This window comes from Ahaetulla prasina, chromosome 2 (assembly GCF_028640845.1).
Source record: "Ahaetulla prasina isolate Xishuangbanna chromosome 2, ASM2864084v1, whole genome shotgun sequence".
Taxonomy (NCBI): domain Eukaryota; kingdom Metazoa; phylum Chordata; class Lepidosauria; order Squamata; family Colubridae; genus Ahaetulla; species Ahaetulla prasina.
Window position 1 is genome coordinate 124,973,719 of NC_080540.1, and position 25,957 is coordinate 124,999,675.

The 25,957-nt window shown below is 37.4% G+C and overlaps 1 protein-coding gene across 10 annotated transcripts in view; it reads right to left on the reverse strand.

Annotated features, from left to right (window-relative positions):
- MAP2K4 (mitogen-activated protein kinase kinase 4) overlaps window positions 1-25,392 on the reverse strand; it is a 71,803-nt gene extending 46,411 nt beyond the window's left edge. For 2 of the 10 annotated variants that reach the window (XM_058173182.1, XM_058173181.1), the window contains exons 1-4: window positions 18,368-24,649; window positions 11,709-11,741; window positions 6,218-6,317; window positions 844-939 (exon numbers count right to left, since the gene is read on the reverse strand). In XM_058173182.1, the coding sequence (XP_058029165.1) occupies window positions 844-939; window positions 6,218-6,317; window positions 11,709-11,741; window positions 18,368-18,503 (365 nt within the window). In that variant the 5' untranslated portion in view covers window positions 18,504-24,649. Of the gene's footprint in view, window positions 1-843; window positions 940-6,217; window positions 6,318-11,708; window positions 11,742-18,367; window positions 24,652-24,694; window positions 24,726-25,149 lie in introns of those variants that run through there. The other 8 variants (XM_058173183.1, XM_058173184.1, XM_058173185.1 and 5 more) reach the window with 8 other exon arrangements.
- Window positions 25,393-25,957: the final 565 nt, after the last annotated feature.

A 25,957-nucleotide genomic window follows, 5' to 3' on the forward strand; every position in this document is an offset into this window, starting at 1 on the left:
TTGGTAATTTTAATCACAATCACATCTTTTTCTCCTCTATGTCCTTTGCAACAATCCACTTTTAATAATGAACATGATCTCTTAAGGACGCATTATTATGAAATATACAATGATTTTGAAAAGGGCAGGCAAGATCTACAAGTGAAGGTTTACAATCTGGAATGTCTTTACACTGATGTTAGGCTCAGCCATCAAAGAAAACTATTTTTTGAGCACCACTTTTGGCATTAAAGAAAAAATGAACTGAATTCCATCAAAATTTAATCTTACATGTAAAATAAATTACTGAATTATGTATCTAACTATCACACAACTGCTTTTAAGTAACCACCATTATGCAGAGTATAGAAAAGGAATAAGCAAATAAATTAAAGGAATGTGATAAAAGAAAATGTAAGTAAGTCTAGTTTACCAACATCATTCACTGTACCTCTCAATCTTTCTATTTTTGGAAATTATCCTTGTTTTATCACATCTATGCACTGCTTCATATATTGTTTTTCCTTTAAATGTCTTGCCTTTAACTGTGATTAATTTTAAAAGAAGGCTGTTGTAATTCAATACGAAGCAATTTTGAAAAATACTATTATTTTTACAATAATAATAATTTTAATGCCAGTGAGAGTTAAAAGGGACAGAGACAGTACTGTAGATATGAACACAACAATAAGTTCATTCATATACAGATAAAAATGAGTAAATAAATTGAGTTATTTTCTTAATTTTACAGCTGTATTAATTCATTCATGATATGAAAAATTCCTGCAAGGTACTATAATCGTGCTGATGATCTCTTTTTGGCTATTATTAACATATTATGGGCTAACACACAGTTATGCTTACTGTAGCCTGCTGGAAAGTTTCACGATCATCTCCGCCTCTCTCCTTTTGAAGGTGAAGGGGGCAATGTGATTACTACCCATTGTTGCTTGAGTATCACTTCAGCCAGGAAAAGGATTATAAAAATGACAGGAAAACACAGTGCTGTTACCATATAATGCAAGAACATGCATAGATAGTCGCTGAGAAGAAAGCCTGCTTCAGACAAAATATACACATTATTTATCTTCTTTATCCTTCCACTTGAAAAATAAAAAGACACTATAGTATATAAGTTAATTTGAAAGCCTTGTTAAAATCAATGTACATTAAAATGCACTGCATTAAATAAAAGCAGAATGTTACAATCTGAGGCTTACTTGAAAGTAAGTCATATGAAATCTATTGAACTTCTAAGCAAATTCATTACATTTTAATTTCCAGTGAAGTACCTTTAGTTGAAAGAACTACAATTGAATGAACTACAATTGAACTGTTTGTGAACTGATAAACTATTTTAATGACATATTGTATTTTTTCACATTGTTTAATCATATTTTGATCTCACTGATTATGTCTTGGATCAACCAATCAATAGTAACTATAATTTGATTTTTAGGATGCAGTGGGTTTAATTCATTATGAAACACTGAAGAAGTTGAAGGTATTTTCACTGCTCATTCAATGGTTTCTTGAGGAACAAATAAGTATTTCCAGATTCTATTCTTTTATTGATATTTCCAGATAAGAAATCTCCTAGAACTCTAATATTCTCTAATGAAGGAGCTGGAATAAACTTTTGGAGGGGGGTATTAAGAATCCTTCCATAGAAATAGACAGGACATAATGCACATAGAAATGAGTATATCAAAATATCCTGAGCCTTCTGCTTAGTAAGTATAAAAAGATAGCTAATGCTTCTTTTTATATTTTTTGAGGATATTTTTATTTTTTTAAAATAAAATCCAACTAGAGGTTTAAAAAGAGAGAGAATAATTGCTTAGGTTATATTAATTATATTGGAAATTTTAACAGTAGGAGAGTGTATGGGAGAATCGATCCTTTCTGGGAAAATTTTAATATATACATGGAAAACTCAATTTTGATGCAACCTGTCCAAAAATAAGCTAAAGATTATTACAGCAAGATTGATACATCATCTAGAGATAGATTCATCACAATTCCTAAATTTGTGGACATTTGAATCTGTCCTTTCAAATATTGAAATACAGGTACTTATATATGGCACTAGACATGAATTCATGAAATATAGTAATTAATCTATCTAACACTGCATTCTCAACTGTTTAAGACAAAGTAATCTACTTTAATTGTTTCAGCAGTTATTATTATTTTAATATGATAATTTTATATAATTCTTAAAAGGAATTTACTGCAAATATATTTTTCAGACAAGATAGAAGATTTCACATTATTCCTCACTTATAATTGTCAGTTTTAAAAAGTGGGAATATAGTTGGTTGAATCCTTGAAATATGCACAAGTTATTACAATTAATTTTTCTCCTTTCATGAGAAAAATAATGCCAGTTCTCTAGTTAAGAGTTCCAGAATATTTTGACATAATTCTACAGCACATCTCAACACAGATACTGAGCCAACAAGTGGGACTCCAAAGGAATGCTGACAAATTACAAGGTTAAAATATCAGTAACCTATTTTTATTTTAGATATAAAAATATTGGGTATGGCCCAGATTAATGTCACATATCACCTGTTAATAGCTTAATGAAAGCAGAGTCACTTTTAATTTGAACTGCAACAACAGGATCTAAAGGGATTATTAACATCTGAGAATTCCTACAGCATCTTGCTGCCAATAATCAAGAACCTTTGTACGTTTTCATTACAATTATTTATTGTTTTGATATATTAGACTGACTAAAATTAATTTTATTTTAGCAAGCCAACACTAATTAGGGGTAACATTTCTTTCTACAAAGCTATTGCCCTTGGATAGTCTGACCACCTCTGTATCTGAAGAGAAACGAATAGCTTTTAGAAAAAAGCTCAAAAGTTGGCACTTACAAACTGAAGTTTAAATTATTACATCATCTCTTGCCCTCTTTTACTATGATTAGTTCAATAGTGTTAAGCAAAAATAGAAAACATAAATGACTTAACAACAATTATGAAATATAATCAAAAATAAATTTTAAAAGAATGCAGCCAAAGCAAAAATCTAATGAATTAGACCAGAGATCTAAAGACCAGAGATTCAATTTAGATACTGCAGCTAGACCACAATACATAAAATGAAGCCACCTTGGAAGAAAGGTGCATAAATATTTCCATGGATTTTCGGCACGGTTCTGCAAATAGCTACATAGTATGTTTCAAGTTCCCACCTCTGAATTTATGCTGAAATTAAGGGCTTATGCTCTATGCTTTAAAATTTGATAGCAATGCAATAGAAAGCAAGAAGTATAATTAGTATTTCCCTATTGTTTTCAATCTAATTCATCATAGCTTCTTAAATTACCAATAGTAAAGATATAAATGAATTTTATATCACAAGCTCATATCACTATTACAGAAGTGTATGTTAGTATAGTTTCCTTTTTTCTGTATATATATTCTAAACATTATGTTTTCTGTATGTAATATTGTATATTGATCTACTATCTGTCCAGTCTTCAAAATAATTTATTAGTATATTTTATTAAAGACTGATTATAAATCTATCTGTATCTAAAGTATTGCAGCCAAGAAACAGATGCAAAATATATATAAATATGAGAAATGATACTAATGTAATACAGACCTTATATAAATCCTCACATAGTGCAGGATTGCCTATATTAAGAGTGCATGGTGAAATTAGCAATGGAAAAGTAAATTATGTTTAAAGAACACAAACTGTCAAACCATATCACCCAGGGGGGGGGGGGAGAAGATCTACTCTAGATACTATATAAACTAATTAAGAAAATCTAACTCAGAATTATTCTGAGCAAATGCTAATAATCACAACTGAAAAATATTCATATATAATAAATGATGATAATAAAACAACTTTCTGTCAAACTCAGATTCAGATGCAAAACAAAATATAACTTCTCAAGATGGAACAAAAAATAACATGCTAGTCATATATACTGATACAGCCAAATTTAATAAGTAGATTTTTAAATAAGCTTTAAATAAATGAGCTTTAAAGAAGATATATTTCTATATATAAAAAGAAATGAATTTTTAATAGAAAATTTATCTGTGCCTCCTAAGCAGATCCAGATTTTGCAACTAAGAAAATATATCTAAATTTTTTAAAGAATATACACATCACTAAATATTTCCTTCTCCATTATCCTGAAAGAAACAAATATTAACAATTTAAACTTCCAAAATGGTGCAGCTAGACACAAACACTCTACCTCATAGAAGGAGCCATTCTATCTGAGCTTTCCTATAAATGGAATGGCACATTATTTCACAAGAGTCATTTCACATAGTTGTGTAGAACTGAAATTCAATTTAGAATCAACAGGAGCAATTAATTGTTTAAAGAAAATCTAGGAAGACTGGAAAGTACATTTAAACTAGTTACAGTCTTGGTCTCTCTTTCCATAGTCTTTTATACTATATGCTAATCTGAATAATCAATTTAAAACAGTTCAAGAATACTAACCCTAAAGGTTTTCAAAAGGTATGTGAAATTTTTTTAGATGAAAAGGTCTTATTTGTTAACTTATGTTATCCTAAAAATAAAGGTAAATGACGAACATATGACAGAGGTATTTAATCTTGAAGACTTCAGTGCAATTATACAAATATATACACAGAAGCAGGCACACTGAATTTAGTGGAACTTGTTATCAGATAACTGTAATTTGTAACCTACATTTCTCAAAGTAGGGGAATCTATAAGGCAAGAAAAAAATGATACAATGGGTCTGATTATTACCCAACACAATTTATATCATACAAGCTGTCATAGATTATAGAATAGATTTATTCACTGAAAAGGAATAACAATGCTATTTATGTCAAGTACCAGCTATACAGGAATTAGACTGGAACAATCTGAAATTCACTATAGACTTTGAAAGTTGATTACACAGAAAAAGCTTTTTTCCACTTTCTATTTTGAGAATGCCATTTAGCTTTAAGAACATAGCAACATTATCAGCAGCATAAGTAAAATTAAGGATGCCAGGATTTGAACCTACAAGCTGTTGTAACAAAAGCCACTATCACAAAGAGAATTTCCAATTTGAAAGTCACTGGATAAAAACATCATTGGTAAAGAAAACCTCTAGAAATTGATGGATGCCTACTATAAATAATTTCTTGTAAAGAAAAAGTTATCAAGAAAAGAAGCAGCACAATGTGAAAAAGGCACAGAAAATTGGAAAATATGAGGCCAGTGTGAAAAGATTGAAGCCTGGAGATTTCACATATTTTATTGTAGGAAGTAAATCCTGAAAAAAAATTGACAGACAAATCTAAAAGAGAAATTTGAAATTCTTTATGATTTTTTTTTAAATCATGTTTTTTAACTTTTGGATCTCATCATTTAACTATATCCTTATGTCAACTTCATTATGAGGAAAACATCCTTTCCACACCAGTTATTATTTTAGCAGTAATAGTAATGTTATTATGTGACTAGATATAGATCTATAGATATCTATTCAGTTCTAGATATAGAACTGAAACAAGGCAGAACAATAAAATTGCTGTTTGTGGAAAATGAAAAACTCTGAACTATAGGGGAAAAAAACACCAATCCATTCAACAAAACACAAGCATTTCATATTGCACAGTAAAAATACTTGAGGAAATTAAAATATACAAAGATTTTTACAAACTTCATCAATAAACTTCTGAATTCTTAAAATAAAATGTAAAGAATTCCAGATTTTACTACACTTGCAGCCTGAGGAAACAGATCAGATATCAAGATATGTCCTACTATATTAAATGTCCAACTGTTTTATACATCTTATATAAACATAAGGCTATTCTGGTAGCTCTTTCTTGAAAACTTAATGAATCTAGTAATTCCTAAAAATCTGGAAATTTTATCAGGGTTTATTTGTTAAAGATTTTTTTTTAGGAATGAAATGCCTCAGCTGTACCTTTCATAAATATATGTAGAAAGTAAAAATATATTGAACTTGAAAAATAGAAGCATGAATCAGTTTATTCAGTTAATAAAATTAATCATAAGGTAATATTTCAATGAAAAATAACATGGGTTTTTATGTACATTCCTAAACAATAATTTGAATTTAAGTAAGGGTAAAGCAGTATATTCTTAATTTCTCAAAATACATGGGATTTAAAATCTCAGTCCAAAATTTTTTTTTGCGATTTGAATTAAATATATGTGAGACAATAGTTCTAGCTTGTGGAATTTCTGACTTTATACTCACATGTGTGGATTCTGAAAAGGAACTCCAGGGTTCAAAGTAAATCGTGCAGTGGATTTGAAAGGTGGGTTTGCAAAATTCAGCTTCAGTGCTCTGCGCTTACCTGAGGAATAAACACAAACTCTGGTCGGGAAGAGAACATAGATTACTATATTAAAAACATTAGAATAAAACAGGAAGCATAATAACCTCTTCCTTGCAACGTTTTGGATTAGCACTAAACAATTTTTATGACATCACTTACAAAAACAGTAGGTTCTCATATTTAGCATCAGGTTATGTGCTCAAAACAAATCCACATCTGAAAAATAACTTGATTGCTCCAGATTATCTTTCATTGGGGTATTAAATAAATTTTATTATTTTCAAAGTGAATGGTAAAGGTATTCAATTTGGATTTTCAATAATATGATTATAATGTATCAACTATATATAAAAACCAAACATCAATTGCTTGAAATTATGAGATGTAGGGTGTAGAACATATGAGAGCAAATTAAAAAAAAAATAGATCACAAGTGAATTACAAATATTTTGAGCAATCAATCACAAAACCTGACTGAGATTTCTGGCAAAGGAGAAGAACATTCTGTTGCCATTTCCCGATGGGTAGCATGGGATTCAAAAAACAAGAAAAAGTATGCATGTTATAAAGAGTGTTTTACAGGTAAAATATACATAATAAATTATAGTTTTATTGAATAAAGCACAATTTGTTGCTTAGGTGCCTAAGCCATAAATTATGGTTCATAAACTACAAAATTCCAAACCCAAACCAAATAAATTTAGTGTTTTGTGGGAGTTACTAATACCTATAGTTACTGAAAAAACAAATGTGAACATGCCAGGTTGTTGTTCTCGTGGCCAATTAATATAGGAAATGTGAAGTTCCAGAGTAAAACAAAAAAAAATTACTGTATTTCTGACTTAAAAGCTAGATCTTGTATGAAGAACTTCCCAAACATGGCTGTGCACCCGTGTGGATATGCAAAAGACCCTTCTATTGGGATTGCTGCAACAATGGAGTTTTTACCACAGCTGCGAAGAATTTAGTGCCATAACATTTTAATCAGTGGCCTTGAACATGAACTAAATGTTCATACAAAACATGGCATAGTATAATATAATATAATATATGGCATGTAATTCCTAGCATGGTAATATTTATTATGAGCATAGTCAAGTGCCTGGTGCATTTGCTAAAATTGAACATACATGTTCCTTGAGAGAGATTTAAATCTACAGTAACATTAAACATGCCCATAAAACACTTTATTGCCATATACTTTTTAATGAAATATAGATAATCCTTGACTCATGACAATTGAGCCCCAAATTTCCATTGCTAAGCAAGACAAGCAAGTTGTGAATTTTGCCCCATTTTGCCACAGAAGTTAAGTGAAACATTGCAATTGTTAAGTTTCTGACATGGTTGTAAAGTGAATCTGGCTTCCCCATTGACTTTTCGGAATTGATGAAACTCTAATCAACAAAGCATAAATGTGAACAAAAGTGGGTTTAGATTAAGTAGAGAGAGAATTTCATGACAGCAAGAGCTGTGGAGCCTTGTGAAGACATATATTCTCCTTCACTGGAGATCATTAGACTGAAAGGCAAAATGGGCAAAATGCTTTTAGTAGGTACCTCACTGTAGAGGATCAGAAATATTGAAATATGAGGAATATATAAAAATGCAAAAGGAAACTTTTAAGTACTACTGTACATTTTATTGCATCGGTCCTTAGAAAATCCTCTAAAGAGCCAGAACAAATATATGACTTAACTGGGAATATTCAGCAGGTGCAAATAATAATCTCTCTCCTTTACAGATGAACCAGTATATAACACATGAAATAGTAGGAAGAACAGTAACAAATGGGAGCCATGGGGCACAATAAAAGGAAGATAACATGAATCTTGCAGAACTAACTTATATTGAATTAATGGAAAAAGCCAGGTATATTACATTTCACTACCAAGATTTTTTCATAGTGACTGCCTGAACAAAGGAAGAAGTGAGCAAACTAGCATTCATTAGTATGGTTAAATATTTGCTCTTCATTTATGTCTTTCTCTTGCCTTATGCTCATAGGACATAAAAGAACTATGGAACTTGGTTTATTTGTTATATATCTCTAAATGAAACTTTTCCCTGCAATCCTTCCCTTTTTGTAACAAGGGAAAAATTTGGGCCTGCTAGCATACAGAAATTGTAACAAAATACAAAAAGATTGGGTTTAATAATATGTGTGTGTGTGGGTTAATAACGTGTGTACGTGAATGTACAGAAACATAATCTCCATCAAAAAATAATATGGAAAAAGAAGAGACATCCTTTCCCTGCTTAAACTTATTTTTATAAAACTTTAGCGGGAGATGAAAAATTGTGTTTTAATAAGCAAACTGATTAGAATTAGGATGCTATTTTGATGTTTTTTTCCAGTGCACCAACTATATACATATTTTAAATGGATATACCTTTATCTTTAATCTTTTTCTGTTTTTACTTAGTATTTTATGATGTACTATATAGTGTTTTTATATACTGTATGCCACCCAGAGTCGTGTTTTGTGACACAGCTATATAAATTTGTTAAATAAATGAATTTGAGGAAATGGTTGTATATGATGTCCCCTTCTCAAATGAAATATTGGTAAAATTTCATAGGGTTTTATCTTTTGATTTTTTGTGGTTAACCCTAAATGTGAAAGGATTACACCATTTTGATCTCTTTTCAGCTTCCAGAAAAAAATCACAAAGGCTACTGTATTTAAATTTAACTGGTTTAGCCAAATTTCTAAAGCTGTTTGGAAATGTACATTTATTCTATACACTATAGAATATATTATTATATAAACAGAATAAATTGCACAAAAAAAGCTGTAAAATACCCACAAAACACTATTTCATGGCCAGACAGATCATACAGAATTGATGAGCTTTCTTAACTATGCAAGCTTTTGCTATGTAAATTATATCATATTATTTAGTCCTCATTCCTTCCTTCTGGAGAACAATACCAATGCTAATGTCATTTTCAATGTCTTACTCCTAAGAACTGGACACCCATGACTCAGACTGACAACTGTGGGGAAAAAACCTATGGTATACAAACATTATGTCAATATAGAACATAATAACCAGTAATAAAAAGAAAGATTGCATCTGAAAGTCTTATTTTATACTAACATCTTATTGGAAGGAGCCACAACTTAATGCTAAAATTCAATGTTTCTAGCATAGATAATAATCAGAAATAGGGAAGGGCAGAGGAACTCATATCAGGTGTAACAGAGGAAATTTGTCTTTAAACATTTGTTTCTGTTTTTAACTCAACCAGGAGCCTCCAGCTGCTACTTGTACCAAGAGGGAAAGCCCTCTCAAAACAAATTGCGGCCAAATCCTTTTGTTCGTTTCTCTTGCTCTAAACAAAGATTGTAGCACAAGCAATAGGTCAAAAATTGTCCATACCATGGCCCCAAATCTTGATCTTGGACCATGTGGTTCCTAGTTACTTTAAAGAACTATTCGGACAATTACCAGCTACATCAATTATGCTTTCCATATAACTTGTCTAAGAACTCGTGTTTGTTATCCATGTAGACATCACAGTCTGCAAGAAGGACAAGAGAAAAACAGCATTCCATAGAACAATGGTTGTCTTGTTGGAACAGAAAACAACTTAAGACCCCCCCCACAAATACTATGCAAATTATCCTGATACTTTACTTCAGTGTTTCTACTTTCTTCTGCAGCAGCATCTTTTCCATATCTTGCATCTCAAACTAATTAACTAAAGGAAACCCAGTATGATATGAATAATAATCTAACTTATTGGTTTAAAGATGCTTTATTAGTCTTTGTACTTCTTGCCTATAATGAAAGATCCTCTTCAGAAATCTCAGAAATAAAATTCTATCACAAATTACTGAACATCCACAATTACTGCAGAAGCATTTATCACTTCTAATTTAAATAGGCATATTTATTAACTTAAAAAAACATATAAATTAAATGCAGGATGAATATGTTTAAGTAAGTTTACCCAACAGAGAAAAAATTGCGTTCTTCAACAGAGTTCCCACTACATCATGGCAGGCAATTATAAAGATATAATGTACATAGCAATTAAAAATGAAAGCCATAAGAAGATGAAAAAATGAAAAAAAAATGGTGCAGAGCTTCCATTAATCATCCAAATGCAATCTGACAAGAACTGATTAAAATGTCTAAGCTTTGTAGACATTTCAGACTCATGGCATACACTCAGTGATTCCACATTATTCTGAGGTAGATAAAAAGTGATATAATAATTTTTTCTCATCTTCGCACATTTTTTGAATATTGGGAGATTATATTCACATTCAAGGATAGTACAGATGAGCATGGTAGACCCTTTCATTGTTGGCTACATACATATACATACATAGCAAATGTTCATACTGGAAATCCTGTTCTCTACTCTCTCTAAATCCTGCTCTCTCAAATATGGGCTCTTGGAATGCAACAACTTTTGTCAAGTGGAAAGTTTTTATAAACAGAGGAAACTGTGCTCTACAAATGATGGGTGATATGAAAAGGGAAGCTTGAATGTGCTTAAGAGGTTTAAGGTAAGACCTTAACTAAGAAAAGAGTTAAGACTTAAAAGTCTAGCACATATTCTTTAGATACGTGATGGCAAACCTATGGCATTTGTGCCCGAAGTGGCACACAGAGCCATATTGCCCGGCATGCATGGCCTCGCCCACTGCTCTTTTGGGTTTTTGGCATGCATGTGCACGCAATGGTCAGCTGGCCTTTACGCGCGGGGCAGCTGAAAACTGGAAGAGCTAGTCTTCTGTTTTCCGGTGCACATGCGCCCCAGAAACCAGAAGAGGAGCCCAGTGTGCATACGTGCACTGGAAACCAAAGCTCTTCCAATTCTTGTCCCCGACAAGCACACATGCACTCCCTTTTTGGCACGAGTGCCCAACATTTCCAATCAAAGAATCTCATGTAGCAGCAGTTGGAAATTGCATCTTATGACATGCTGGTGAGTTGATGATCAATATTAAACTGATAATCTAACCAAATATATTAGTCCATATATAGCTTGATATCTGAAGGGAAAGCCCTAATTTGCTGAATATCAGATCCCTACTGAAATAATCAGTTTAGTGTTTAAGTAGTTTCCTTAAATACTTATATCTACAAATCATATGAAAATAAGTATTTTTATATTACACAGAATTCAAATACATTTTTAGTTTGCAAAAGACAAAAATCTTGCATATATTTTAAGTTATTTACTGTGGGATATTATCATTATCCAAGACAAATAACAAATTAAAGATTTAAAAAACAGAATCTCATTTTGGAAAATGAAAAATGGAAGCACTGTCATTGTATTAATGCATGGCCAGTTAGTTAGATCAACAGTGGACACATTCCCAATACCAAGAATGATTTAAAAATAAATTAAAATAGCAGAATACTATAAAACATGTAGCTTACTTTGTGCTTTTTCACAGAAGTTTATCTGAAAGCCTAAAGCAAAAAAGATAAGTTCTAGTTCATTTACTGGAAATTACAGAAGTTCATAACCTTTAAAATCACATTTAATGTTCATTTTAAAAAACTTAAGATACCAAATAACAGGTTTAACATAGGTAAAATAGTAACTGAATTGCAAAGAACAAATTCCAATAATCGATTTTCTTGTTGGTATCAATTGCAATCTCCTTAGGATACTCCTGCAACCTATACTGAGAATATAATTTTCAGAATGACAATAGAATTTGAAGTTCCAGAGAATCTGGAATGCCTTAGTTTAGGAAAAGCTTATCTATAAAAAAAAAACTGTCGAACTATTCTGTCCAAAACGTTTGTAAAGGATCACATGAACATCCAGATCAGATCAACTGATAGAGGTTGCATATTAGTTGTTAATTTAAAAACAGAAAGTTAAAAATAAATAGCTAGTGAGGTTTCCATATGCTGACTTCTGTGGCAACATTCTAAAATTTAGAAGTACAATTTTGAAAATAGTTTTTTCCCCAGGATAGCTTAGGTTTCATTGTAATGCATGGGTGAGAAACTTGTTTTGAATTAATGACCGCACTCAGACTCAAAGGCACAATAATCACAGAGTGCTGCAAGTGTGGAAGCCAGATTATGTGCTGGTAGATGCCAAGGTTTCCAATTTAAAGGGCAAGAAAAAAAGATAATCTGCGTAGTAGCAGATGCCACATCCTTCTATATACAAAGGAAGTGGAAATACCCCCCTATCATCAAATACCCTTTCATTAACACAAGCAAATCAGAAGGAGTAAATTTGGGGCAATGTGATTATGAATGGCAAATAAATGCTTATTGCCAGAGAGCACAGAAAGCAAAATGTTGGTGACAATAGAAGTCACCAAGGACAGCAGCAAGAAACAAGCTATGGATATTAGCAGCAAATTGGGGGAGAAAGACTTCTCAAAGTTGTGGACAGAAACAGACATGAAGTTAGAAGATAGATTGAATAGAGAAGACGTATCAATAAATGTTAGTAGCAACTGAAAATTGCTACCAATATGCAACTCACAGATTTATTGCCCATGGCTTTAAAACAGGGGTGGGGAACGACGAGACTGTTTATGACTTGTGGACTTCGACTCCCAGAATTGGCTGGCATGGCTGGCTCAGAAATTGAAGTCCACAAGTCATAAAAGGGCCATCATTCCCCACCCCTGCTTTAAAGGATAAGGACTGCCATTTCTACATAAAAAGGTACAGTTCCCTACCATTCGATAGATGTGTAATTTATAATCAGAATTATATTTTGCATACATTTCAATTCTGTTTCCTCAACCTTTATAAAATTAGGCAGATATTGATTTTTGCCTTGTTTGGTTATTTTCCCAAACTGCTTTATGTTATTTTTGCTGGTTTGAAGAATGATTAGCTTTCCTTGAGTTACCAAAATTTCTCTTAAGCATCCTCTGCATGTTTTTAAGGCTACCTTCACAGATATTTTAAGCCTCGGGTTTATGAATGCTCTACCCAGGACCAATCTCTTGCTTATCAATGAACTGAGACTACTGCATTCAGAAAACACATAATGTCTCTTAAAATAACGCTTTATTTATTTCTTAGATTTCTATCTCACCTTTTCTTTGGTAGCTCAAAGCATAAAACATGGCACAAGGTAATAGCCACTATTTTGCCATTTTAGGATTGAGAATTAAAATTGTAATAACTTGCAACCTATAGAATTCCAAGATATTTTAATGACAAATTCAATTCTAATTCTTAATGAACTACAATATCCAGAGGGAAGCATTTACTTGAGGATATTTTTACAGTACTGTAGATGCAGATATGAGAATTTATAGTACCCTTCTTTGATGATTCTTGTGACCTCAGCTACCATCATTTAATAAAATATGTTTGAAAATGTGTTAGGTTTGAAACAGCACCAAAAGACCCTACAATATTCAGAAGCAAAACTTTAATATAACAATCAAAGGTACTGTATAAAGCCTTTAATCATGAAACTCTATTTAGATATGGGCTATTCTATCTTTATTATTAAATATAATTTCAGGTTAATGAACTACTGGTATAAGGAATAAATATAATCAAACATTACGGATAGCTTCTGATTCAGTAACAGCTCAAGAGTTGTAGCATCACAAATGGGGTTGGTTGCCTCAAATTGTATCAGGTTATTTTATTTACTATTATTGGAATCTGACAAATTGAAGATTTGAACTAGCCTTTCTATTGTATAATCACAGTGAAGGCTTCAATCTGAAGGAAAATTTGTACCGTATTATATAAATTCATATCAGCCAACTGCAGGAGTAAAAAAATACACCACCTGATATTTGACAGTGTGCACAAACTGAAAATTCTATGTAAACTCATAGGTGTAGTTAAGTGTTCTATTCATGTTATTACATGAATTATAATTAATAGTAACAGAAAACCTTTGCTTTCAACAGTTTCAGAAACTGGTTCACAATAAATCTCCATAATTAGTCTTCTAAAAACCTGTATGCAAATACCTGATTGCAAATAGTAAACAAGGGATCTAGAAATATGAGCAAATCAAAAGGAAAGAATCATTTCTCAGCTTTGACCACCAGTTAGAAACATATCAAGTTACTCATAGTTAATGTATTTTTTTAAAATTTGAAACATGAAAATTTATACTCTTTGAAGTTCAACCAAGCTAAGGGAGACATAAAGAGTACCAATGATGAAACTCAAATAATATGCTAAGAGAAGAGAGCACAAGGGCAGAGAGGCAGGGAGAGGCAGAAATATAGCTGTAAGTAAAGAACACAAAGACAATTACAATAGTGTTTCTATATAGTACTTTAAACTCTATAATTCTGTAAATTTAATAGATCCAGGGGCATGCCATGAACATAGTGATCTTTGATCTTAGCAAAGCATTTGATAAAGTCTCTCATAATAACTTTATTCATAAAATGTTAAAAACATGAACCAGATGATAAAACTGTTAGCAGGATTCATAATTGCCTGAATATCCATTGCTAGAAATCTAATAAATGGTTCCCTAGCTTGTGGGAGAGTAGCATCAAATGGAAAGGCAGAGCTCTATCCTAAACCCAATATTGTTCACCATGTTTATTAATTTTATTTATTTATTTATTTATCAAATTTTTATACCGCCCTTGTCCCGAAGGACTCAGGGCGGTGTACAGCCAAAGATAAAACACAGAATATGTACAATTAAAACCAAATTAAAAAATAGCAAATTACAAAAAAAGGCTGATAATCAAAATTTAAATTTAAAATTTTTTAAAAAAATATTAATAAAACCCCAATTTAAAATCAACTATTATGCCAGTCCCGCTTGAATAAATAAGTATGTTTTTAGCTCACGACGGAAGGTCCGAAGATCAGGCACTTGACGTAGGCCAGGGGGAAGTTCATTCCAGAGCGTTGATGCTCCCACAGAGAAGGCCCTACTCCTGGGGGTCGCCAGCCGACACTGTTTGGCGGACGGCACCCTGAGGAGACCCTCTCTATGAGAGCATACGGGTCGGTGGGAGGCATAGGGTAACAGCAGGCGGTCTTGTAAGTACCCGGGTCCTAAGCCATGGAGCGCTTTAAAGGTGGTAACCAAAATCTTGAAGCGCACCCGAAAGACCACAGGAAGCCAGTGCAGACTACGGAGCAGTGGTGTTACGTGGGAGCCACGAGTGGCTCCCATTACTACTCGCGCAGCCGCATTCTGGACTAACTGCAGCCTCCAGGTGCACCTCAAGGGCAGCCCCATGTAGAGAGCATTGCAGTAATCCAACCGAGACGTAACCAGAGCATGAGTGACTGTGCATAAGGCATCCCGGTCAAGGAAGGGACGCAACTGGCGCACCAAGCGAACTTGGTAAAAGGCCCTCCTGGAGACGGCCGCCAGATGTTCATCAAAGGACAGCCTACCATCCAGGAGGACGCCCAAGTTGCGAACTACCTTCTTTGGGGCCACTAACTCGCCCCCAACAGTCAGCTGCGGATGCAGCCGACTGTACCGGGGTGCCGGCATCCACAGCCACTCCGTCTTGGAGGGATTGAGCTTGAGTCTGTTTCTCCCCATCCAGACCCGTACAGCTTCCAGGCACCGGGACAGCACTTCGACCGCTTCGTTGGGGTGGTCCGGGGTGGAAAAATACAGCTGAGTATCATCAGCGTATAGATGATAACTCACCCCGAAACCACTGATGACCTCACCCAACGGCTTTATATCGATGTTGAACAGGGTAGGCGAGAGAATCGACCCCTGAGGCACCCCACAAGTGAGGCGCCTCGCGGACGACCTCTGCCCCCCTGTCAACACCGTCTGCGACCGGTCAGAGAGATAGGAGGAGAACCACCGATAAACGGTGCCTCCCACTCCCAATCCCTCCAACCGGCGCAGCAGGATACCATGGTCGATGGTATCAAAAGCCGCTGAGAGATCTAATAGGACCAAGGCAGAGGAGCAACCCCTGTCCCTGGCCCTCCAGAGGTCATCCACCAACGCGACCAAAGCCGTCTCCGTGCTGTAACCGGGTCGGAAGCCGGACTGGAACGGGTCTAGATAGACAGCTTCCTCCAGGTGCTGGGGGAGCTGCCACGCAACCACACTCTCTACAACCTTCGCCGTGAAGCGAAGGTTGGAGACTGGACGGTAATTTCCCAAAATAGCTGGGTCCAGGGAAGGCTTCTTCAGGAGAGGTCTCACCACCGCCTCTTTCAAGGCGGCGGGGAAAACCCCTTCAACCAAAGAAGCATTTATAATCCCCTGGAGCCAGCCTCGTGTCACTTCCTGAGCAGCCAGCACTAGCCAGGAAGGACACGGGTCCAGTAAACATGTAGTTGCATGCAACCTCCCCAGCAACCTGTCCACGTCCTCGAGAGCCACAGAATCAAACTCATCCCAAATGACCTCAACAAGACGTGTCTCCGCCATCTCGGTTGGATCATCGCAATCTTGGTCCAAACCGTCCCGAAGCTGAACGATTTTATCGTATAGATAACCGTTAAACTCCTCAGCTTGACCCTGCAGGGGGTCATCCCGTCCCTCCTGTTGAAGGAGGGAACGGGTCACCCGAAACAGAGCGGCCAGGCGGTTATCTGCCGATGCAATGAGGGTGGAAACGTAGGAACGTTTCGCCTCCCTCATTGCCACTAGGTAGGTCTTAGTAAAAGACCTCACTAGTGTCCGGTCAGCCTCGGAACGGCTGGACCTCCAGGTACTCTCTAGGCGTCTTCTCCGGCGTTTCATCTCCCTCAGCTCCTCGGAAAACCAGGGAGCCAAGTGAGATCTACGCCGGGTCAGAGCCCGCAAAGGCACGACACGGTCCAAAGCCCCAGCCACGGCCCATTCCCAAGCCGCAACCAGTTCTTCAGTCGTGCCGTGGGTAAGATCCTCAGGGAACGGCCCAAGCTCTGTCTGGAACCTCTCCGGGTCCATCAGGCGCCTGGGACGGAACCAACGCATTGGCTCCGTCTCCCTGCGGTGGTGAGCGGCGGTCCGAAAGTCTAGGCGAAGAAGAAAATGATCTGACCATGACACTGGTTCTTTCACTATATCTCCTAAATCCAGATCATTAACCCACTGACCAGAGATAAAAATCAGGTCTAGCGCGCCTCCCCCAGTGTGTAGGGCCATCAGTTACTTGAATCAGGTCCAAGGCCGTCATGGAGGCCTGGAACTCCTGAACCACCGTCGATGACAAGCCGGCCGATGGCAGGTTGAAATCCCCCAAGACCAAAAGTCTGGGAATCTCAACCGCCACGCCAGCGAGCACCTCTAGTAGCTCAGGTAGGGCTGTAGACACCCAGCAAGGAGCCAGGTACGTGATCAACAGCCCCATCTGATTCCGATGGCCCCACTTCACAAGGAGGGATTCACAGCCAGCTATCTGAGGAACAGTGGACTCCCTCGGCTCCAGACTTTCTTTAATCACGACCGCCACCCCCCCACCCCTACCTTGGGCCCTCGGCTGATGGAATGCACGGAAACCCGGAGGGCACAGTTCAACCAGGGGTACACCCCCTTCTGTGCCCAACCAGGTCTCCGTAATGCCCATAAAGTCCGCAGACTCCCTCTGAATAAGGTCACAAATCAGGGGAGCTTTATTAACCACGGACCGGGCATTGCAAAGCATCAGCCGAAGACCCAAGCTCTGAGGGTCTTGACCATCCGGGGAACGAGTGAGGACTGAGGGGCCGGAGCACGTGATTGCTTTTAAACATCGAACACCTAGATTAATGGCTATGGTAATGATTATAAAACACAAGCGTGAAGAGTAGGCTAAAAGAAACAAGAACTTTAACAGGGAGAAATATAAAGTCTTGGATCTGGGGAGAAAATATTGGATGGGGGAGATCTGGCTTGCCAATAGTTCACATAAAAAGGATTTTTGTTTTAGTAGGTCACAAGCTGAATAAGAGCAAAAAATGTGCTACAGCCTCTAAAAAGCTAAATGCTATTTTGGGATGTATTAACAGAAGCACAGATTCAGGATCACAGTTAAGTTACTGTCGCACTCTACCAGGGTGAGATTCTGCCGGTTCAGACCGGGCATACCGGTAGCTCCGATGATCAGCTGAGAGCGAACCGGTTCGCTCTGACGATCAGCTGGGCCCGCCCGCCCCTGCACTAAACCTACCTTTATTTCCTTTGTTTGAAGCCCAGCTGATCAGCGCAGATTGCCATGCCTCAACTGTTTTATTTACCAGAGCTGCAGTAGAAGGTGCTGTTTTCAAATGTACTGTGCATGTGCAGATTGCCCATTTGGTGCGCATGCGAGCAAAGCGCACATACACGCACAAAGCACGTGAGAAGCAAACCAGTTGTTACACCGGTTGAATCCCACCACTACACTTATGTAACACCAAAGGTGCTTTCAGGATTGATCCAGCCATCCCATTCAGGCACTTTGGTTCTGAGAGGCCAATAGCTGCTAGAAAATTAGGTCCCTTTGCTGCAGCCACCACACCCCTTTATTATAGCCAGTGTTGCTCTTCCCACCAGTGGAGGACTATAGGGGAAATCCTTACCCCATTCTGAGTCAGGTATGGGGACACCAAACAAAACTTTTGGAGTCTATAACTTAGTCAAGCTCAGCCAGGTGCTAGCATGCCATGACCAGTCAACCGAAAACAAAAACCAACCTTATTAAGGGTGCCAAAAGATAAAGTTTCACACGAAGTTAAAAGAGATGAAAATGTTTAAAAACTATCCCCAGAAACATAAATCTGGTTTGTTATTTAAAAGGCCAGTTGCTATCCATCACAGGTAAAATGGATGCAGGCTACAAATAAAAGTGAGAGGACTGAAAACTGAATTAAACTGAAAAAAAAAGTTAAAGGAAGTCAGTATGGTTAGCCTGGAAAAGAAAAGCGAGAAAACCTGATAGTAGTCTTTCGTACTCTAAAAAGGAGTAGTAGTCCTTTTTAGTAGTCTAAAAAGGACAATTTTGCAGATGAGGGAGTATATTTGTTCAGTTGCCCCAGGGGACAAGACCAGAACCAATACAATGAAAACACAAAGAAGTAGATGCAGATTAGATATATATTTAAAAAATCTCCCACTTCTTGCATATAAAGCTTCCCATGTCTACAAGGAAGCATGTTAAACACTGCTGATTAGGGAGGAATATTTAACTATGTTCAAATTTTACAACAGATTACAATAAAGTACATTTTGCATTATTGTAACTTATATTTTAGGGATATAAGGGATCATTCTTAGAAGAAATTTGGTTTTTTTAAAGTATTAAATTACTTTTCTTCTAGCCCTGTGCTAAGTTCCAGAGACAAAGGACAAAATATGATTTGGAAGCATCACATTGGATGCCTGTTGGAAAAGTATTACATTAACAGTTTCTTTCTCTTGGGCTTCCACACCTGATACAAGATCCCAGAAAAAGATGCTTTTGGCTTAAAGACAGGTGCTATGCTTATACTGTCTGAATTCTGGATCATATTCTGTTCTACAAATTTTGAATTATTTATAATTAAAATGTATAAAGCTGTCCAAGTCTATAAGATAATAGGCAATGTAATTTTAAAAATTACATTGCCTAAAGCAACAAAGCGAGAACATAACATATCCTAGTCAGACACAGCACATCAAATGGGTACATCCTGACCTATCCCAGGACTTGAGGGAGGGGATTGAGAGGTGGAATCATGTTTTTCAAAGTCTTTTTAATGGCCTGCAGGTCAGGTTAGTCCAAACCTTAGGGAAAGAGAGATGTTATTCTAAGGAGCAAATGATGTGACAGAGAAAGTCTACCTCATAAATCCTAGTAGAAGATATTGCTTAATGGAAGAATATGAAGCACACCAACTCTGTTAGATCTAGTGATAAGAGAGAAGTGGCCCCATAAATAGCCAGGCCCTATGCCATAAAGCACCAATAGGTGATAACCAGACTCTGGAATTACACGTAAAGCTTAATGGAAACAATGCAACTCATGTAGTAGGGGTATAACTGCTTGCATTGCTACATTCTAGAACAGCTGTAGTTTTTGAGTGGCTTTCAAGAGGAGCTACAGTAACGTACAACATGTTGCAATATTCCACACATAAGGTGACCAATGCATACATAACTGTGAGAAAGTGGAAATCACATGGCTGGTACACTAGCTGAATCTATAAGAAGCCCGTCCTGGCCACAGCTGCCACTTGATCTTTGAGTAGGATCTGTGAATCCAGAAAGATTCTCAAATTGTTGATTTGTTCTGAATCTTCCCCAGAAGATCCATGCATGTATTGGGCACTCATTTTTGTCAATGCTAAACATATTCTTCCTCAGTCAGATCCAAACAGCTTCCAGGAAATGAAACAAGCCTCAACAGAATAACTTGGACAACTAAGTACAGGTTGATGCATGAACTCAGTAAACTGAACAAACGAAGTTAAAACAAGGGAGACTAGAAAATCAAAACCTGAAGCACTCTGGTTTGTTTTGGACTGAATTTCTCCCTACTTCTCTCCCATATCTGGAACTAGTCACAGAAAACAAGTCACACTACAGCACCAACATGGCCCTAAAAATCCTCCTTCACCTCCAACTACCAAACTCCATAGCCAATCTAGAGACGATCCAGGATCAGTGGATACCAGCATCAACCAGCATGCTGGTATCACCTCAACTGGTTCTGTCAAAATTTATTGGCAAGCATAATCAATGTCGTCCCTGTATCATGTCCCAGCCTGAAACGCAATACAAATAGGTCTAGATAATCCACTTTTTCCAGAGCCCTCAGCAATCTTATCCAATGGAGACTGGACAAAAATCAATAATAAATGTAGGATCCAGCAATAGCTTCTTGAGGAGCGAACACATCACCACCTTTTACGTATGGGACACACTCATTGCACAGCTCTATTCTTTTCCTTTGTGAGCAATTAATCATTCTTGTTTCATTCTGAAAACTACCTAAACTTATCTAGTGTGTACATATGTTGTTCACAACTTGAATACAGGGAGGGAAAAGAAACGTATTAAATCCTCTCCAAAAGAGGCAGCAACCAAGCAAGTCTATACTCGAATCATGCATTTAGTAAGTGGGAGATCAGCAGAATGATTTTTGACCTTGAACCACAATTTATGACTTGCATCCAAGGATCTGTAAGATCTATCAAGTATTCAGGCTTCCTTACTCACATGAGTTATTAATATACACTTTGTATCCAATTGTATGTTACCTACCATTGAAATAAATGGGAGAAGCACTTTTGTACATTTGTGAGCTGGTATAGTTATTGAAGCACCAAAAATGTCACAAACATTCAGAGACTAAAATGAAAATTGATCTCCTAATATCTGGTCAAATCTAGAATGATAGTATAAAACTTATGTAGACAATGAAACTATTTGATTCCTGTATCAAGAACTATCTAAATTAGCTTTTTCTACTCAAGCTTACCATCTATTATAATGAATATAAATTACGCATATTTAACGTAATTTAAAAACTGGGGAATCACTGTATCAATAAATTTTAGAAGGTATAAAACTTTCAGTGAAAATATAGTTTCACCTATAAAATAGTCGGAACTTGCAAATGAAGCAGAATCAAATCAATTATTTAAATAAGGGTTGATAATCAAGATAATTTATTCTATTGACCAATGTCCCTATCAACAGAATAGAAGGAATGGAGCATTCTTCCAACTTACAACTTGAGAGCCTGTGGAGTAGACTGAAGGAAAGGAATATGGCAGGTTTCGGGAAGAAGTAACACATGGAAAGTCTTGTTGCATGAAGTTGGATTTTTCCCAATTATTTTAAAATGGTGATTTAATGCAGTTTAATTTTCATTAAACTGCATTAAATTCATTGCTTATCACACAACTGTACTGTGTGATAAGCACCATCTTGTTTTGAGTGTTAAATATCTTGGGAGATTCAGTTCTAGTCCCACCTTAGGTGCAAAGCCAGCTGGGTGACCTTGTGCTAGTAGTCTCTTTCATCCCTAGGAAGGAGACAATCACAAACCACTCTTGAAAAATCTTGGCAAGAAAACTGCAGGGACCTATCCAGGCAATCTCCAAGAAACAAACATGATTGAATGGAACAAGAAAAAAAGACAGCAATATACAAGTATTGAGAACTTAGTTCTCTCCCCCCCACCCAGGAGCAGCCAGCTAGAACAGTCTGTCTTTGGATAATTTATTTGAAGTAATACAAGACTAAAAGCTTCCAATTTGATTACAATGTCTTTCAGACAAATATAGCAATTGTTAAAGTACAGAATGCTTCACAATAAACTATTAGTTACAATAAGCAGATTTTGAAAACAACTTTAAACAAGATGTTTTCCCAATTTAATATATTATAAATCAAAAAGTCATATCAATTCAACACATTGTTTCTAATATCCAGGGGTAGTAATATTCTTTACTATGAGACAAAGCATGGAAGTAACTAAAACATAAATGCTACAAAGTAATTGTTTTCTATAATATCCGCATGCTGAGAAATTGGTCCAAATCAAACACTGGATTCTCAATGTCCTTTTTCTGCTATAAAAAAAATATTCCTACAGTTCTCTTCATGTCAGTGTCTGAGACTACCAGAAATAAGAATAATATTTTATAAGCAAGTGAATATTATTCTGCTGTTTAAACTTACACTAAGATTCTAAATAAAAGATACTGGGCATGCAATAAAATGCTCTTGATGGTAAGAAATTCCCTCATTTGCTTTTTGATATACCACGTCTAGAACGTGGTATATCAAGTACCACGTAGACTAAGTACTTCAAAATTTGTCTACACATGGTAACCAAATACCATACTATACTTACATAGGTTAATCAGAGGTGGCAACCTGTGGCACTCCAGATGTTATTAAATTACAACTCCTAGCATTTCTAGGAAGTACACTCAATGTATTTATACTATGATAAGGGTTTGTGAGACAAAACTGTCATATAATTTAATCATGAGTAAGACTAACCAGAATAAAATTTAATTAATGTACTGTATTAGTGCCTTACTCCATCTAATACAGCTTCTAAGATAAACTAATGTGTTCAAAACTAGATTTTACAATACAGATAATTGCTGAAATACTATATTACATCTTTCTCCTTCAAATAGGTTTTGAATACCATCTTGACCTTAAATATATTACTTTGATAATTCTTATATTTCAGCATACAGCATACAGTAATATTTGTATAATAAGCAGAATATACTATATTATCTGATAGTTGCAAAAACATTTTAATGCAGTTTTAATGCAAGGAAAAGTCAATCAGAGTTTTCTAGCATCTGATTAGCACTTTATGTAATTAATTCAGTCAACCATTGGCTTGAACAATTTAACATCACCAATATCCCAATAGTAGTTACTCTTCTAGGCTCATAGCCCTGGCATAGCCCTATTCCCATGAAATAGAAATACTAGGTATTAAAACCAAGATCTTTAATATGCTTTACAAAACAGAGCACTCTTTTCATAGAAGTGGTTCCAAAGCAGCAGTTGCATTATTAAAAACTATCTGCCCAAAATCTACTAGTGATCAATTGGCTTGGAGGAAAATGCATATTTTACAATCTCAGTATCCTAATACTAAACTCAACTCATATTTATTATTAGTGTCTTGACATGCTAACCTATTTCCAAATACTGAATGTATAAGAAATAGGTCATTAAGAAATTCAAGATAGAATTATACAATAGTGAAAATATGCTTCTACCTCTATACTGTATTTCAGAATTGTTTTCTTAATACAGATGTCATAGTGAATTATGTCATAGTATAAATGGAAAGAGTATATTTCTGGATTTAACCAGAAATTCACAATGGCAACCTCAGGCTCCATATACACAGATCCTGAAAAAGGGAGCTCTGAGTTTTTACACTGCATTTTACACATTATTGCAATCAATAATAATCGTCCTTTTTCCTTTCCTATGAAGAGGAATGCCCAGAATCGACTTCTTTTGCCTTTTGCATTCCACTTACCGTACCTATCTTCGAATTTCTTAAGGGAACGACTCACGCTTTTATTCAATTCGCTCTCTTAAAGCTACACCACCGCTTCCTCCTCCATGACTCCACACAAACACGCCTTACTACCTCCTAGTGAGCTTTTATACTGCACACCTCACCGAAGACCTGCTGTAACCCTTTCCCCCACACAGCACTTCACACCTACACACAGCAATCAGCCCCCCACCACGACCTCTCGGTTTGTTCCGTCGCTGCATTCACACAAGTCCCGTCTTCTGCACCAGATTCTAGCTGTCTCCGGGGATTTAAGCTCCCCGAATTTACCTCGCGGGGTGGATTAAAAAAATAAAAATAAAACAGCTCCACTTCCCACGTTCCCGAAAATTTACACATCAGTTTGTTTCAGAGGTCCGATTTGCTGGTCGTCGTCTGTTTTTGACTCTAAACGCGGTTTTTTTTTGCACGCATATTTATATATACACGCTCCCCCTCCCCTCCTCCAATACTGTACACACGTACTATATAGTTCGTTCATTCCCTCGTTCTCGTGGCCCATAAACTCCTCTCGCCTTGCACCTCTTTAACACAGCCCACCGCCACCACCCCCGTTTCGTCTCCCTGCATGCACACCACACCCCCTCCCCCCCAAAAAAAATTCACACTCCGTAAAGCTTGGGGAGGGGGGGTCTTCCCGGATTCGCCAGAGAAGAACCGAAGCCTCCACCTCCTCCTGCCCGGGACGCGCTTCTAGGCCTATCATCCTCCAGAGAGGCCTGGTCCTCCTTTACCCAGCTCTGGCGCTCCCTCCTGTCCCTACAGGCAGGCAGGCAAGCAAGCAAGCAGGCAGGCGAGCAAGCGAGCGAGTCCAAGGCGAAGGCCGGCGGGGGTGGGGGGGGGGGTGGAAGCGCGGCCTATAGAGCCTCTGGATTGTCGCTCGGGGGCCCGGGGGCCGCTCCCGAGGCGCGCTCCCTTACCCTGCATGCTGCTGACTGTTGTCTGCGCCGCCTGCGACCCGGGGCCGGAGCCAGAGCCCGGACCAGGGCTGGGAGCCGCCATTGTACAGCGCGCCAGACGCGGAGGGAGGGAGAGATGGACGGACGGCGGGGAGGGAAGGAGGCTGCAATGCAGCAGAAGCAGCGCAGCGGACCGACCCCCTCCCCGTCCCGCGCGCCCGCCCGCCCGCCCCCGGCTCCTCGCGCGTGCCCGCCTCGGCCCCAGCCAGCTGGCGGGACACCCAGAGTCCCCGACTCGGGACGACAGGCGCCAGCCTCCCGGGCCCCGACCGACCCAAACCGTCGCTGCTTCTCTCCTCTCCGCGCTGTTGGGGCTCCCGTGTTTTTTTTTTCCCCTTCTTCTTTTCCTCCGTCGTTCCCTCCCACCTCCGCGGCACAAGTATAACCCCTCCCAGGCAGCGGGCGGAACGGATGATGCCTCTGAGTCCTTCACCCAAAGAGAGGAGCCGGAGGAAGGACGGAGGAAAGGGAAGGAGCCGCGGGGCGCGCAAGTTCTCAGCCTTAGCCGGGCATGTCGCGCTCCCCTTCAAATGGAAGCGCCTTAGAGATTATCCTGGGGGGTGGGTGGGGGTGGGAGATGGCGCAAAGCGAAAGGGTTGCTGACAGAAAGAGGCTTTTGCCGACCTCAAAAACGTGGAGTGCTCTGCTTCAAACCTGCCTCTTAAACCGGGAGCGGGTTGCCATTGAAAGCACAAGCCTCACCGCCTCGCCTCGTCTTTAGGTTGCAACGCCTGGGTGGGTATACAAAACGGTTTCAGCGTGGTTTTAG